The sequence below is a fragment of the Psittacula echo genome (genome assembly GCF_963264785.1).
Source record: "Psittacula echo genome assembly, chromosome: 4".
In the NCBI taxonomy this organism is placed as follows: Eukaryota; Metazoa; Chordata; class Aves; order Psittaciformes; family Psittacidae; genus Psittacula; species Psittacula echo.
The window spans coordinates 102,141,433-102,157,330 of record NC_137738.1 but is presented as its reverse complement, the minus strand read 5'-3'; the positions used below and the strand labels follow the sequence as shown (position 1 = coordinate 102,157,330).

The window sequence follows — 15,898 nt, the reverse complement described above, 5'->3', positions numbered from 1 at the left end:
CTTTGTTCACTAATTTCCTGTGTGCTCAATTTCTGTTTAAATACACCATCAGATGGACATTTCCCTACCTCTACTCACCACATTTCTGTGATAAGTGTGCCTTCCACATGTCTAATATCTAAGAAAATTTCTTACCCCCTTGCACATCTCACAAGGGCTGGAGCACAGGTCTTTGAGAGCAGAAAATGGTGTTGACCTCATTTCTGCCCTACTACCACCAGGCCAAGTGTTCAGGGAAATGCCTGATCTCCCTCCACATCCATCAGTGCGTCCACTAAGCCAAAGACATACAGCTGGGATGGAGGCAGCTCTGATTTCCTCCAGAAAGCTATGCTACAAAATGGACTAGAAAGCCCCTGAAACAAGGGATCAAGCATCTAGCCAGCCTCCATCCTCACCCAGCATTTTCTAGCTTGGGCTGCTTTGGATACCAGGGAGTGAAATGCAGCTTTGTACTGACCCCCCCGCACTGGTGAGGCTGAGCAGGTCTTTAAAGGCAATTCCACATGCAGCAGGCATGGATACTAGGGTGATATCTCACTCAGGGTACTAACAGCATCCTGCAGCCCTCATTAACCCCACAGCAAAAAAGTAGTTTTCAACCAGCAGAAGATTTTTGCATGAAGGGACAGGTCTAACTTTAAATTCTGAAATTTTTATGATCATGGAAATAAGATTCTATGGACTGGAAGAGACTTTTTAAAATTGTCTACTTCCAACCCCCCTGTAATTGGCAGAGACACCTTCCACTAGACCAGGTTGCTCAAAGCCCCATCCAACCTGGCCTTGAACACTTCTAGGGATGGCGCATGGGGAAGGTGGTAACAAAGCCTGCTGTTTTCAGGCTGAGCTGGCATAGAAAATTCACCCACCAGCCAGAGCTGTACCCTTTCTTTACTCAAGGTCCTCTGTGTGGTATAGGCAGGCAGCCACCATAGGTCTTACAGGCTAGCAAATTGCTGAGCAGTGTCTCATCAAAAACATTTGCCAACAAACTTCACAGACACTGATAAACCCTCTGTTTGCTACTTTTGAGCCTATTCAAAATGCAGATTTGGACTGCAGAAGTGCAAATAAAGGAATTCTTTCCAGAAGTAACTTCTAACTAGTCACAGACAGGCTCAAGTAAAAACATATATTTGAAAGCAGCAGATAGATGGGACTATCTATCTAACTATCTGCTCAGAATTATTTATCTGCTTTGGGAGACCTTTCTGTACCAGAAAGTCTTCAGAGAGGTGGCACTATTAATGGGGCAGTACACATACCCTTCAACTTCCCAGCCCCAAAACTCTTTAGAAGTCACCACAATCCAAGTAACTATGGGATCTGGACTCCATGAATAAACCAGCAAGCAATCAGTAAAAGACACGCAGAAACAATTAGGAAACATGTAATCAAAACAGACAGGCAGGGAAACAGAGACTGAATCACACAGAGCCCAGATTCTTGCAATGGGTTCAGGGCTATGTAGGCAGGGAAACAAAGGAGGTCTGTGACAGTCTCCCCTCACGCTTGAACAAAGCTTGGGGCTACAGCTTCAGACTTCAGGAGACCCAAGGATTGTGGCTCCAATTTTCCTGACAATATTCCATTTCACCAAATGCTACTTATTGCCCATATGCTTTGTTCTCCTCCATGCACATAAAGGATGGAAGCCTTTGAAAAAGCACAGGGAAATTCAGGGTGGGCAATAGTTCCTATTTTTGACACCACTAGAGAAACATATGAAAATAGAGTTTCTTTGTTGCTATTATTTGTTTTCCCTGAGTTGCAGCTGAGAGGGTGAAAACAGAAGACAATATCCCATCCGTTGCCTGCCTGATAGAGCAACAGAGGTTGGCACTGCAGTAGTTGCGCTTTTGTTTTTCTTTCAGGATTAAAAAAAGGGAAATGAGCAATCCCAGAAGGAAAGGGTCTGAATGTTTTTCAGGCTGTGCTATGAAGAAAAGAGATTGCTATTGTCAAAGGGTGTTTCATTGTTCTGGTCTTTCTGAGAAACCTTAAAATATATCCAAAAATGTAACAAGAACAGAGAACAGATCTGTTTCTTTGGCTATTTGCATCCTGGCTGGTGACAGAGAGACTATAGCTTAGCAGTGTCAATTACCCTGGTTAACCCTTCTTCTTGTTAATACCATTTATTAAGAAACCAAAACATTTCATACACATTGGGGTGAGGATAGAGAAGCCAACTCTTTCTCATGTGAATAGCCCCACTGCTTGCTGAGTTACTCACCACGTCAGGACTCCTCACCACTTAAATAGCCTCCAGGTTAATCAGTAGCAACAAATTACTACAGTAACTGCCAGATTCATTCTTTCATTGGTGCCACTCTCAAACACTGTCCACAGTTTGCCTTCCCTGCTGGATTGCTTCAAGCAGTAACTTCCAGCTAGAAGTAAAGCTCCAGGCAACACCTACAAGATCAGTCAGAAAAGTCAATCAGACACAGCAGAGATGCAAGACCACAAGGAGTTCCTTAAAGATCAGAAAATGGTTCTTAATGCAGGAAGTGGTGGGATTCACCACTCTTAGTATCCTTAGTGTGGCTCTATTTCATGGCAGCAGCTGGAATCAGCCAGGCCTGTACCTCTAATCTCCCATATCCAATCTCCCATCACCAAGAAGGACAGATAGAATAAAGAATAGTTTTGGTTAGAAGGGAATTTTAAAGATTATCTAGTTCCAAGCCCTCTGCCATGGGCAGGGACATCTTCCACTAGACCAGGTTTCTCCAAGCCCCTTCCAACCTGGCCTTGAACACTTCCAGAAATGGGGCAGCCACAGTTTCTCTCAGCAACCTGTGCCAGTGTCTCACCACCTTCATAATGAAGAACTTTTTCAGGTGAAAAGCCCCAAAGAGGAGCTTCCTGTGTCCAGATGTTGGAGAGTTTGGTGTGAATTGGTCCAAATTTTCAGATCTGTAGGAGAGAGTAATACTGAGAGGCACAAAAGGATAGTCTTCTGTCTCACAGGTCAAACCAGTGAAGATTCACCCTTAACTGCCAATACCCTGCAACAGGCATTTTAATCAGTCTTATACTTCAATGACTTAAATCAAGGGAAACGTTTAAAAACCACTTTCACATTCACATTGTGATATCACACTGGCCAACCAACTTCCTTTTCATCCCCCAGCAGGCTCTTCTTAAGCAGAAATAATCACCACCAGCTCCACCACACAGATGTCTAAGCGATGGGAAAATGGAGAGGAGGCTGGAGTGAACAAAAGGCACTTCACCCTGCTGGGGTCAGAATGCATATCTATATAGTAGGTTGGACTCTTTACTAATCCAGCTCTGTTTCTAATGAGACTGGTTCCCATTACAGCAAACGGAGATCCATGACTTAATGTGCCAAGGGGACCATTGTCATGCAGCTTAGGGAAGCAAAATAATCTTATCAGTTTGAACTTGAACCCTGCCCTACAATTACATGGACAATGTTAAAGAAAAGTAATTTTCCTCTATCCAGCAAGAAAAATGGATTGTCTAACACCAAGCAGTCAGCTTCCTGCAGCTGCTGATAGACCTTTACACACCAGCCTCGGGCTATACCATTGCCAAAGTGTTCTAATCACTGTTTGTGCATGCTAACTCTGAACCAAATGGCACCAACTGCATTCACAGTGCAACTTATTGGCATAGCAGGGCCTCTGCTCTTGTAGTATAGCCAAACTGAAAGCCTGGGCTGTCACCTAAAGACAAGCAAACCTAAAAAGTAGGAAGAACCAGAAAAATTTTTCACCCCTTCTTGCTGAACCTCTGTCTCTTTCCTCCCTATCCAATCCATCAGCTCCCCTTGGCTGCTATAGAAAACTCTTCTGGGAGTTCTGCATCCCACATAATGCAGCTAAAACAAAGAATATTTTGGCAAATAACAGCCAGACTTCATCTATTCTTTTTTCTATACAATACACTCCATCAAAGTTGTTTAGCTGAACAAAAAGCAGTGCTATCCTTTATTGTGAGGCTAACAATAAACTAACATGTGAGCACAGCGTGGGTCATAGATGTGTGTGCTTCATCATCAACTGTGGAGCCACTTCCCTGCTCCACTCACTTTTATAAAGCTTTAACCTCTTTGAGCTGGAATTCAGATGAGCACATAAACCAGGAAGCAAACAGTGTTAACACAACAGAAGCAGCCCCTGTACAAAAGATACATGAAGAGACGAACGTGCTTTGGAAACAGCCAGATCAACACCCTCAGTTTCCAAGGGATTACCACACAATAAAATTCTACAGGGAATCTAAACTGGACAGATCCCAAGGGTTCTATTTTTAGTGATATCACTTGCATCAGAGAATCTTTATTTGTGCCTTTGAATAAACATACTTACTTTTTTCTCCTATGAGGGGAAATAAAAACAAAAATTTGGAGAGAAAATATCTTCAAAAATCATTTTTAAAGCTCTCTTGGAATACATTCCGAGGACTGACCCCAAATATGTAACCTAATTTTAAGTACTTGTATCCCAAGTAAAGTAATCCTCAAAGCATGACTGCTCTGAGACAAATATGCAAAATCAGACCGTTCTCACAACTGCACTTTATGGGCTTAGATCATACCTGAGCTTACTATCGTATCCATCCCTAGCTCATATTACATATAAAATAGAGGTGTAATGTTGTTCTCTCCTAGTGCATTGGGTCTGGCTGTGATAGAGTTGTTTTTTTTTTTTTGTAGCAACTTGTATAGTGCTGTGCTTTGGATCTGTGACCAAAACAGTAGTGATAACATATTAATATTTTAGCTGTTGCTGAACAGTGTTTGCGCAGCATCAATGCTTTGTTTCTCACTCTACCCCCTAGTGAAATGATTGGGAGCTGCACAAGCAGTTAGGAGGGGACACAAGAAGGCAAATGATCCCAACTAACCAAATTGATATTCAATGACATATAATATCACTTTCAGCAATAAAACAGAGTACAGTTGGATTTATGTAAGTCAGCCATCCTAGGCTTGGGAAATGGCTGGGCATCAGTCTACCTGTGGCAGGTGGTGAGTGGTTGCCTTTGCATCATTTTGTTTATTTTCTTTTTTCTTCCACTTCTTTACTTATGAAAACGTTTTTACCTAGACCCATGATTTTTCTTGCTTTTATTCCTACTCAGGATAGGGAAGGTAAGGCAAGCACGGGAAGGTTGTGTGGTGCTTAGCTGCCTGCAAGGGTTAACCCACTACACTTATTTAAGTGCATGTGACTTTGCAAATGCAATGTTCATTTTAATCTGTGCAGTCCATGTGCAGAATGCAACATCCATCTGTTAATTCAAATGCATTTCAGCACTGGAGAAGGAACTGTGTACTAAGTATGACACATTTCTTCCTGCCTATCACAGCTTGAGAGAATGAGGGGCTGCTTCTGGACAAAAAGGTAGATATTGAACAATCTCTGAAATACTGGGCAGTTAGAGCTCCTGATGCTAATCTCCCTGCCTCTGATCTCACCTATGCAATGCAGGTAACATTCCAGACTCTCCTTCCAGAAGTTTTAGTACATCTCTGGTTGTAGGACACTCACAACAAGCAGAATAGGGTTTAAATAACACAGGGTAAATAAGCATGTAGTGCCATAATGAACCAGAAGAATTAAAACAAAAAACATTGTGAGGCAACTTTCCTGTGCACTGGACAACACGGAAGTCCTGAGGAGTTGGAAAATAGTATGTTCTCATTAAAAAGTAACTCATAACGTAAAACCCCAAATGGCTGCATTCAAGTAGTTAAAACTACCTTAATTTTAACATTTATTAACTTCCAAATGTTCAGTTTCCAAACTTCATGCTGTTCTTTAAACATTCCACACAGCAGCTTAACTTCATCAAAAACAAAGTGCGTGATTTTGTCCCATCGCATCTTATGGGCATTGCCATGGTCACAGCAGCACTGCACTTAGAGGCTCCACATAGATAACAGAGGTAAGGGATTCCCCAGTGACTGAGGCCCAAAACTGAACATAATTCAGCTACAGCAGCTCAAATCTACCACCTAATAGTCTAATTGCACTAAGTATTTACACTCTTGGCCTAACACAGGTTCAAGGGAAAACGTATGAACCAAAAGGCTTTGCAAAATACAGCAAACAAGGGAAATGAATGCCAAGGATAGCACTGGCTGGAAAGCAACCTTCATAACCACACAGATGAGCAAGCAATAAAGGATCGCAACAGAGCCACAGGTCCTAGGCACAGGATGCAAGTCACCCTAGCTCACAGTGTGATACAAAAATCACAAAGGAAAAACACAGCAGAAAATCCCCCCACTGCTGTTTGTTTTCATATTTACTCGTTGGAGTGAAAGCCCCTTTTAAACCCTTGAGGCTAATACAACACGTTGATAATATCATAGCACCAGAACCACAGGCATCTGATAGCAGATGAAAATAAAATAACACAATCACACAGGGGGTCTCAGAGTAGGTGGCCTGAATGGCCCCTTTTTTGACAAGCAGCACCACCAGGTATGTAGTCTACTGAGGATTTAGGATAATTTACCTGAAAGCAGACCTCTCTCACACTCTGACAATTCTGATACTGTTATGGGCTGCTGGAGAAGTGGAAAGCATCCCTGCTGGCAACTAGTGCGCTTATACTACATCAAAAGATGGGGCAAAAAGGCACATAGTGAAGTTCTTTGATTGTAAATGGCTGATGAAACTTCTTATACTCTAGGGCTCTAGGCCTTCTTCTCTTAATGTAACATTTAAAAAAGGAAATGGAAATATCTTTTTTACCTCTTTCTTCCTCTGTTGTTAAGGATGTGGGATACTTTGCCAGCAGGTGGATGTGACCTCCCCTCCCCATCACAACTAAAGTGCTTAGACAACATCTACTGCAAATTCTTCAGCAGAATGCTACATCTGTCTGTTAATTCAAATACACATCTGAAACCTGACCACTCAGAGAGTTTGAACAAACTGCAGGCCCCGCACACTGTTCCACCTTCATGCAAGGATCCAGATGGATTCAACAATGATTATTGTACAGCAAGCTTTAGCATCAGGAGACCCATCAACACTGATACCACAGTGTCTGCTAACACGTTTCAAGAGCACACAGTGTATTCAAAGAGTCTCAGCCAAGACATATTTTACTGTGCAACTCAGAACTGCCAAACCATCATTTCTCTGACATATGAGGACACACACTGGGCTCCAGGCAGCCAAGCATTAAGCATCCCAAAAAGAGAACACATACATACTTTGTTTACTACAAATGAGCTCATATCCTTAGTTAATGAGCTAAGCCAGGCATACTTGGATCAGTCCAAACCCAGACTGAGAGAAACACAACTCACCATCTTCCCTCAGGCAAAAGGAGCAGCTAAGTAAATAAAAAAGTAATGATAATAGGTAATCCAAGTGGTACTCTTAAAAGTATTCACAATTATTACTTTAATATTAGACTTAATCAGCAAGAACATGAGTTGGGATTAATTTATGTGCTGCTGTGCATCCTGCAAAGCTCTTGGCAAGACAGCAAAGTTGCCTCGCAGCTGAGCAGAATCTGGCCCTTGACTCTGTCTTGGAAAAAGCACAAAAATCCCAGACAACAGAAATACTGGATCAGTGAGGCATAACACTGGCAAGGACACAGGAACCTTGTAGTATTGCATCAAATCAACCTGAGCAAAACCCCTCTGAACTGCTTTGAGCAGCACGTTGGGTTGATTCCTGCAGGCAGCCACATACCTTTCAAGAGACAGAAACAGACTGAATCTAGGAAGGTCTTGGGTATCTGGATAAAAAGGAATGACAAGAACACACACAAAAAACCAAAAATGCATCAACAAAAACCAACCAAAAAAACAAACAAACAAAAAAAACACCATGTGGTTGCTGCAAATGGTCCCCCACAGGGACTGGGATTGCTGTCTTGGAATAGAAAGCAGAAAGTTCAATCCACGCATGCACAAACACACCAAGCACAAGCAGACAACTGTAAACAAGACATGTAAACAGTCCTGATGTTGGCCACCCACCTTAAACACAGCATAGTTCAATTTTCAGTTCTGAACACCAAGCACCTTGGGAGATCAGGCTACATTTAAATTAGCACCAACAAAAGAATCAGCAAAAGTGCCAAACATAAATACATAGGTTTTCTCTCCCTGCAGATAATGAGTTTACTCTGCACCTCCCCCAGCTTAAATTATTATTTTAGTTTCTAAATATAAGTTGAGAAAGGATACATTTTATTTTTTAATTGACCAAACTATTTGCGTTATATAAAACCTGCTTCACAGGGTCTTAAATCAGGGAGTAATTGTTACCTGAAGACATAAATAGTTACTTTCATTAAATCTACAGCATTTGTATCCCTAATAACACACAGACATAAGAGACCAGAAGAACAGACAGGCATAGGAATAATACTGCAAGGACGTTTTCCTCAAATACAGTGTGGATTCAGTGGGTACTGACAACCTGAGATACTCTGAAGTGATTAAAATTACCACAGTGAGTTTTTCAGGGTTTGTTTGTTAATAATACTAATAATAAAAATACTACTGACAAGTTTGCATCATTGGATCAGTTTCTGGGCCACAGCAATTAGTAGATACTATATCAACATCGCCAATCATCACACAGACGCTGGGATCCCTGAGGTCTCTGCTCTTGCTGACAGCTCTGATGGCTACAACAGTAGCTTTCCACAAGGTTCAAGCCAGATGCAGACATATGGCTCTTGAGGTTGAAGTCATTGCCTACATGAGGTTTCACACAGACCCCTCAGAAGACATCCTGGCACACAGAGCAACCCCATCCATCCATCCATCCCTGGGAGTGCCTGCTGTCTCTACAGACCTGCAGCACCTCCGTCACAGCCCAGGACAACAAACAGAGGGAGTTGAAAACACATGCTTCTCTTCCTGAAGCTCAGTTTGGTCCCCTCAGCTGTCAGTAAATGTTGAATATTTGAAGAGTCAGGAAGTTCCAAGTTCTCCCTCACAGCATTATCATCACAACTGCTGGGAAATCCATGGTGTTTTCTGAAGCAGGCCTCAGGACAGGAATGCACAGACACTTGCTACAGAGAAGATGGATCTCTCTCTCTTTTTACAAGGAGTCACAAAAAAGATGAGGGGCAATTGGTACAAGTTACTCCTTGGAAGATTCTGATTGGAGATAAAAGCAAAATTTTTCACAATGAGAACAATCAGCCATTGGAATAATCTCCCCGGGGAAGTGGTGGACTCCCCAGCACTGGACACTTTTAAGATTCATCTGGAGAGGGTACTGAGACATCTAGTCTAGGTCATGCTTTGCCAAGAAAGTTCGGACCAGATGATTCTCAGAGGTCCCTTCCAACCTAGGATTCTGTGATTCTATGATTATACTTTTCCTTAATGATATATTGATGCTCACAAAGCTGCGTCCCTGCTGGCAAACTGGCATCAAAATAGCTCCAGCTTCTGCACTGCTGCTTCCTTTCCTCCTCGCCCAACAGCAGAATGGTTACTTGATAGACACACACACAACCCACCTATTTATTTCCTTCTCCAACACCTCTCAGCTCTCTAGACTACTTCCCACTGAGAGACAGACAGACATACCTGACTCAAAGCCAATGCACCTCCCCCTTGTTAGAACCACTCAGCCATGGTGGCTAGACTCAGCCATCCCCTTCAGCTCCCCAGACCCATCCTCTACAGCTCACCAGGCAGCCACATCTCCACAACATTACCAGAAGGGACCAACAGTACTTTTTAACTGGCTTTGGATGTCGCCTCTGCAAAACGAAACCCCACCCCAGCACAGACCTCCCTCAGTAAGCCAAACTTCAGCTCACCACACAGCTGTGATGGATGGGTTGGCAGATATGACCTCCACCTGAGGAGCAAACCATTGCCTGGGGCAAGGACCTCTTCAAGCAGCAACCTGAGGCGCATCCAACCTCATCACTCAGACTCCTCCACAAAGAGAAGGTATGGAGGTGGCCTGGGTTTGGCCCAGTCTTTAAAGGAAGTTTACAGCACGTCTGTTTGCTCCTGGGGTCAAAAGCTCAAACCTCATTACTGAGTTACACCACATCACTGGAAAAGAAATTGTATCTGCCTTTCTCTTGAAAATCCCCCTTTCACAGGCTGCAGCTTTCAACACAGCTAAATCCCTGAACCCCCTTGACACCATCCACCCATTCAGGGCTGTTAGCTATTCAGAAGCTGTTAGCATGTAGATTTTGGTGATAATTTGGTGAATGGACTTGACAAACAAATTGCCTTTATTATGGACTGATTAAATGCAATCAGGGAGAAGTGCCTTTTCCCTCCCAACTCCAGCCCTCATCAACTCAAACAAACACACTGAGCCAATTAGCAGGGAGGTGGCAAAAGCAGCTTTCACTTGAAACCTGCCATTTTTTGAGAAAAGATAGAAAAAAGCAGCAAAACAAAACAAAAAACTATTCATGCTTTCATGCCTGGTAGAGCCTCCAGGGAGAGGTCCCAAAAGCTACCCAGAGCTCACCTGCAAGGTGTGAATGGGAATTATCAGTATTCATCTGGCTCCATACCAGATCAGCTCCCTTAAGCCAAGTGCTGCTCACATCCAGCTTGTGCCAAATACAGTGCAAAGAACATAAACATTAAAGCAGGCCCAGAGGGACGAGCACAACTGGAGCTGTTATTCCTACAGCTTTACGTCCTGCAGCTGGGTTCTTCTGTGTCAGAAAAGGTGGGAGATCCCATCAAAGCTCTTTCCATGCCTAAAACCCTAAGTTTTTGGCTTAGGTCCCTGCAGTGGATTTTCTGATGTTTACAAACAGTTGAGCTCTTAGCACAACCTTTCCTGCACCGCAGCAGTAGTTAAGGGGTGTGTCTCCATTAACATGAAACTCACAGCAATCACATAGGTCTGATGCCACTACCTTTCTGTCCAACATGCTTGAAATCAGCTAATGAATGAGAAAATTATTGAGGAGAATTGGAGCATGGCATCATAATCACATAAGCCTAATTACCTGCAGGTATACAGCTGGAAATTAAATGGTCACCTTGCCTGGCAGAGCAGAATTCAACATGTGTTTTCATGGTTTAGCTTCAGGGGCAGGAACCCCACGGCTTGAGCTAGAGACAGCACACAGGATATGAGCAACAGCTGATGACTAAGCTTTTGACTAAGCATTTTAGATAGTACCAAAGACTAATTTTGGTCCCATTTTCATTAACCTAGTCCTTCTAAAGAGCAAGCTCTGCACACTGCCATGGAACACTGCCTCCCAAACCCTACGCAGAGTAGCTATGGCATAGCTTCTCTAGCAGGGCAAGGACATTGCTTCGTCTTGGGCTTCCACCACAAACAGACAAGGGCTAAAACAAAGGCGAATTTTTATCAACCAGCAAGGATTTTGGAGAGTTCATTGCTGGGACTGAGATTAGGATTAAGGGTTTATAGTTAAAGCACAGAGATTCAAAAGACCAACTTCTCTCCCCACACCTCATCACAGTCTTCAAGTGTCACCTTGAACATAAGGGGTATGTGACACATCAAGACACTAGGTCCTAAGCCTTCAAACAATCTTGAGCACAAGAACTGATCACAGAATAAGATTAGATCAACAGCCCGTACTACAAGCAGCCACAGAGAAAAAGTCCAGGCCTTCTTAAGAAGTGGCTGCAAAGTGTCTGGTAACTCCACTTTCTCTTCCCAAGGATCCCCTTCCTACTCTCTCACCTTCCTGCAAACATCAATGTTTAAAGAACTATTATAGAAAACAACTTCAAAACTCTTCACATAGTTCAAATACTTCACTTAAAAGGAATTTTAATTCTTACATCTCAGATTGCACCGGTCCCCAGCAGGACATACACTCATCGTGTTAACGTTGTGGCATTTGAGCTGTTCAGACAGGAGGGATGGAGACAGTGTGAGACCATGTGCTCAGAAGCCTGGGAGCAAAGACAACACGGATTCTCACTAGCTCTACCTGGGCTTCCCCATGATCGATTCAGTTCACCACACTTCTGGGAACCTTCTCAGGGTGCCTTGCTATGGCTTATGCGAAAAAGAAATCTTCCTGCAGCCAGGAGACACATACTCTGAAAAGCTAACCAGTGGGAAAGTATTGGGAGCAGTGGGACCTGGCTAGGTGTGCAATTCTTGATAAGTCTTTCAGCCAGTCCTACTGCATAGCTGCAGTGTGGGAGTCAGATCAGTGCTTCCTGTGATCTGGTTAGAGCTCACTGGCCATTTCTAAGGTGTCTCTTTCCAGGGCTGGACCAATGCACTCTGCCTGGCCCACCATGAAAAGGCCATGACCTATTACTGACAGCAGCACCTCCCTGGTAGTGCCAAGATGAAGCAAGCTGAAAAGCCAGAGAAGCTTTGTTGCTAAACAAAGGTCTATAGGATTGAGTTTAAAAAAACCCAAACATTCTTCTCCAAAAAGCATCAGCTGCTCTCTCTAGACAGTACTGCTATTTGCAGCCTGGAAAAGCCCTTATCCCAGTGAGCTGTCTCATCTCCATGCAGCATGTAGGCGGCAGTGAGACTGCTAAAGAAACCTCTAGGGAATCACAGCAAGCCTTGCATTCCTCAGCAGCAATAACCAATACAAATCCTTTCATCTCACTGGAATGCAGACAATTTATGTGTCGGATGCATCACCTCTAGGTGGGATGGTATATGGTAAAGCTATAAGGCTTTCCCAAAGATGTTCACCTGCTCAGTTCCAGCCACACCAGAGAAGAACCTAGAACACCCTGAAGTGCAGAAAAAGTATATGTGGCCAGAAACCATTACAGTCAAAGGCTGTACAACAAACAAAAAGGTTACTCTCCTATTCATCATGCCAGCTGACAGTTCATATATGGGGGTAGCAGTAACAAATAAGGCGCTGCTTCAGATAGGAGCACTGGACCACTGCTCTTTCAGAGGCACGTGGCGCATGCCCTTGAGGACTTGGGGCAGACAAATGGAATCTTTGCAAAATCATAGAATCATAGAATAGTTAGGGTTCGAAAGGACCTTAAGATCATCTAGTTCCAACCCCCCTGCCATGGGCAGGGACACCTCACACTAAACCATGCAACCCAAGGCCTCATCCAACCTGGCCTTGAACACTGCCAAGGATGAAGCATTCACAACCTCCCTAGGCAACCCATTCTAGTGCCTTACCACCCTAACAGTAAAGAATTTCTTCCTTAGATCCAATCTAAACTTCCCCTGTTTAAGTTTGAACCTGTTACCCCTTGTTCTGTCACTACAGTCCGTGATGAACAGTCCATCCCCATCATCCTTGTAGGCCCCCCTACATGTATTGGGAAAGCACAGTGTGTGATTTGGGAAATGCTGTACCTTTTCCTACCCACTTCATCGCGTGGCTACCCAGCTCATGAACTTAACAAAACCATATTTGAGTTGCTACACAACTGGCTACACACTGGGTGCAGCCTTTTCCTGTAACAAACCATGTTTCCTGTCCTGCAAAGTACAGTCAGTCCAACAAGATCGGGGACATTTGTCAAGCCTGCTTTCAGGAAACATAGCCTGGATCTGGCAGAAGATTTCAACAGTTGTGAAAACTCAAGGGAGGTTGTGCTGTTGGGATTACAGACCCTGCTTCAGAGTTCAGCCTCGCCATGCACATACACAAGGGTTTTAAGCCACCCCCCTTCTCCCAGAGTGCAACAGTACAGTGAGATGTTGCAGAAAACATGATTTTGTTATCAGCAACCTTCTTACCAATTTTTTTAAGAGGACAGCATCTGCCCACCCCAACTGCCAACATCACAGAGTTTATCAATTTGCTTCCACTGCTCTGGCTATGCTGTATACACACAATAAAAAGTACCCTTACTCTGGGACGCTTGCACATTTTAATGCTTAGCAATTTGGCCTGGCTGATAGCCAGATTATAGATAAATTTTATCTGTATTTCAGAAGGACCAGTATTTTCCCTATTGAAGCTATATCTCCTGTCACATCCACTCCATTCACCCCTTCTGTATTGAGTTGTTTGTAAGGAGAAGAACAGAGAAAGCTCATTGCCAAAAAGAGATAAAAAAAAACCACTAGAAACAAACAGGGGGATTCCTTCAGTCCTTTCCATTCAGAGGCATATCTGCCTTGAATGGCAGTACCCGGGACTGATCTGCCTCCAAAGGAGACTGAATCACAAGCAAGCCAGACCCCTTCAATTTACATTAAGACTTTAGGCTTCCGTGTATACTCTCCCCCAGCTTCACCACAAGCTCCTTTCTAACACAAATCTCTTGCGAGGCACACAGGCACTCCCAGGCACTGAGCAGCAGGGTTGTAATGTGTTGAATCCCAAGACTGGTGAGATTCAGCTCTTGCAAATGGCATTTTTTCATCAGCAAACTATAATTGGAATCTCTTATCCACTACAAGAGTTTTGAAACACACCCCTATAAAATATGTCCGGCTAGTTCTTTACACTAGTCTTAGACCCTAAATTAGAACTGATATCCCAAAAGCAAAGTGACCCTAACTAGGCATTTCCCAGCAAACTAATCAACCCCAATTAACAGTAAAATGAGATCTGTTACATTTTCTGGTCCATATGCACAGGAAAAAAAGAAAAAAAAGAGAGAGAGAAATGTAATTTTAAAGCGACTTAAGCAGCTGTACGTAGTTACAAAACTTCTATGGGACTTCATACCTCAAAGTGCTGTGTATTTACTCACTTCACACAACTCAAAACAACTGCTGTAAACAGTTTGAGATTCAGAAATTATTTAGAAATGAGACAATTCTCCTGGCTTAAGTAAACAGGCTCAATATAATTAATTCTGTGCATGTAACATCTTTAGCTCAGGAGGTTTTTGCAACAATCAGGAGCCTCATGTTAAGAGGAGGAACCCCCTATAAAATAATTGGATCTTGCTACATCAGCTATAATTTACATCCTAGAGTTCTGCAGTCTCCTAACCTAGCTCTTTTCACTCCACGAAGAAACACAGCACAAAACCTGCAACAAACGTACACAAGGTAACACTTCCTTGTTCCCAAAGTTGCTCAGACTAACTGCTGAAACAGTTTTATGAAGGGTTATTGAGAAAGGCTTTTAACGAACTCAGCATCCTCTTACAGAAGATGCTTTTCATCAGTTTATTTTTAAAAGACTAAAATTACTCCCCACTTAACTACCCCAGATCTGCTCGCATTCACTTCCTCTGAGCTGCTCCTGAACGCTGTAATAAGAGCTCTCATCCATAAGCAGCCGTCCGTGTACGAAAGGATCAGCGCTTCTCCCCTACCTGAGAAGTCCGCAGAAGTCTTTGCAAAGTTGCTGAAAGCTGTCAAGCACATGAGTCCTATGAGGAAGGTGGAGGTGGGAGACACATCTGAGCAGCACATCCTTAAGTATCCTCAAGGCTTGTTTTCTTCCAGAGAAAAAGAAAGTGCTCTCCGTCCTAATCCAGTACTCCTCATTGCCCGGAGAACAGCGTTAGTCCCATCACTTGGAAGCAGCGGGGAAAGAAAGGCGCTCAGCACACACACACACTCACACACACACATCCCTGGCAGTGAATGAATCCCGGCTGAGGGAGGCTGACGAATGAGCCAGACCTACCTGAGGCTTGGCGGAGGTCCCAGGGTCCTAAAAGCCATCGCTTCACACAAATTTGCTGCAAACTGTTACTGTGCAGCTGTCCAGCAGTAGCATCGCAAGCTGTCAGGGGGGAGAATCTGAGGGGATTTGTGAGGAAGATGGTTTGGAGAAGCCCAGCTGCTGTGGGTTTAGATACCCAGGGATCTTGTCTGTCTGGTGCAGACAGACAAACAGAAGGATGGGCAATATTTTCAAAGGAGGCAGCCCAAAACAAAGTGCCTGGATTCACAAGGATTTTTGGAGTGATGGGTATTTGTGGCTGCTGCTGAAATCAGTGTGAGCAGTGGTGTCCTGCCAGGACAACTCTTCA

At 43.5% G+C, this 15,898-nt stretch overlaps 1 protein-coding gene across 2 annotated transcripts in view; it reads right to left on the bottom strand.

The window, feature by feature from the left end:
* LOC308219797 (protein eva-1 homolog C-like) overlaps positions 1–15,332 on the bottom strand; it is a gene marked incomplete at both ends in the record, with an annotated part of 208,459 nt that extends 193,127 nt beyond the window's left edge. For both annotated transcript variants that reach the window (XM_080615285.1, XM_080615286.1), the window contains one exon: positions 15,233–15,332. In XM_080615285.1, the coding sequence (XP_080471411.1) occupies positions 15,233–15,332 (100 nt within the window). The remainder of the gene's footprint in view (positions 1–15,232) is intronic.
* Positions 15,333–15,898: the final 566 nt, after the last annotated feature.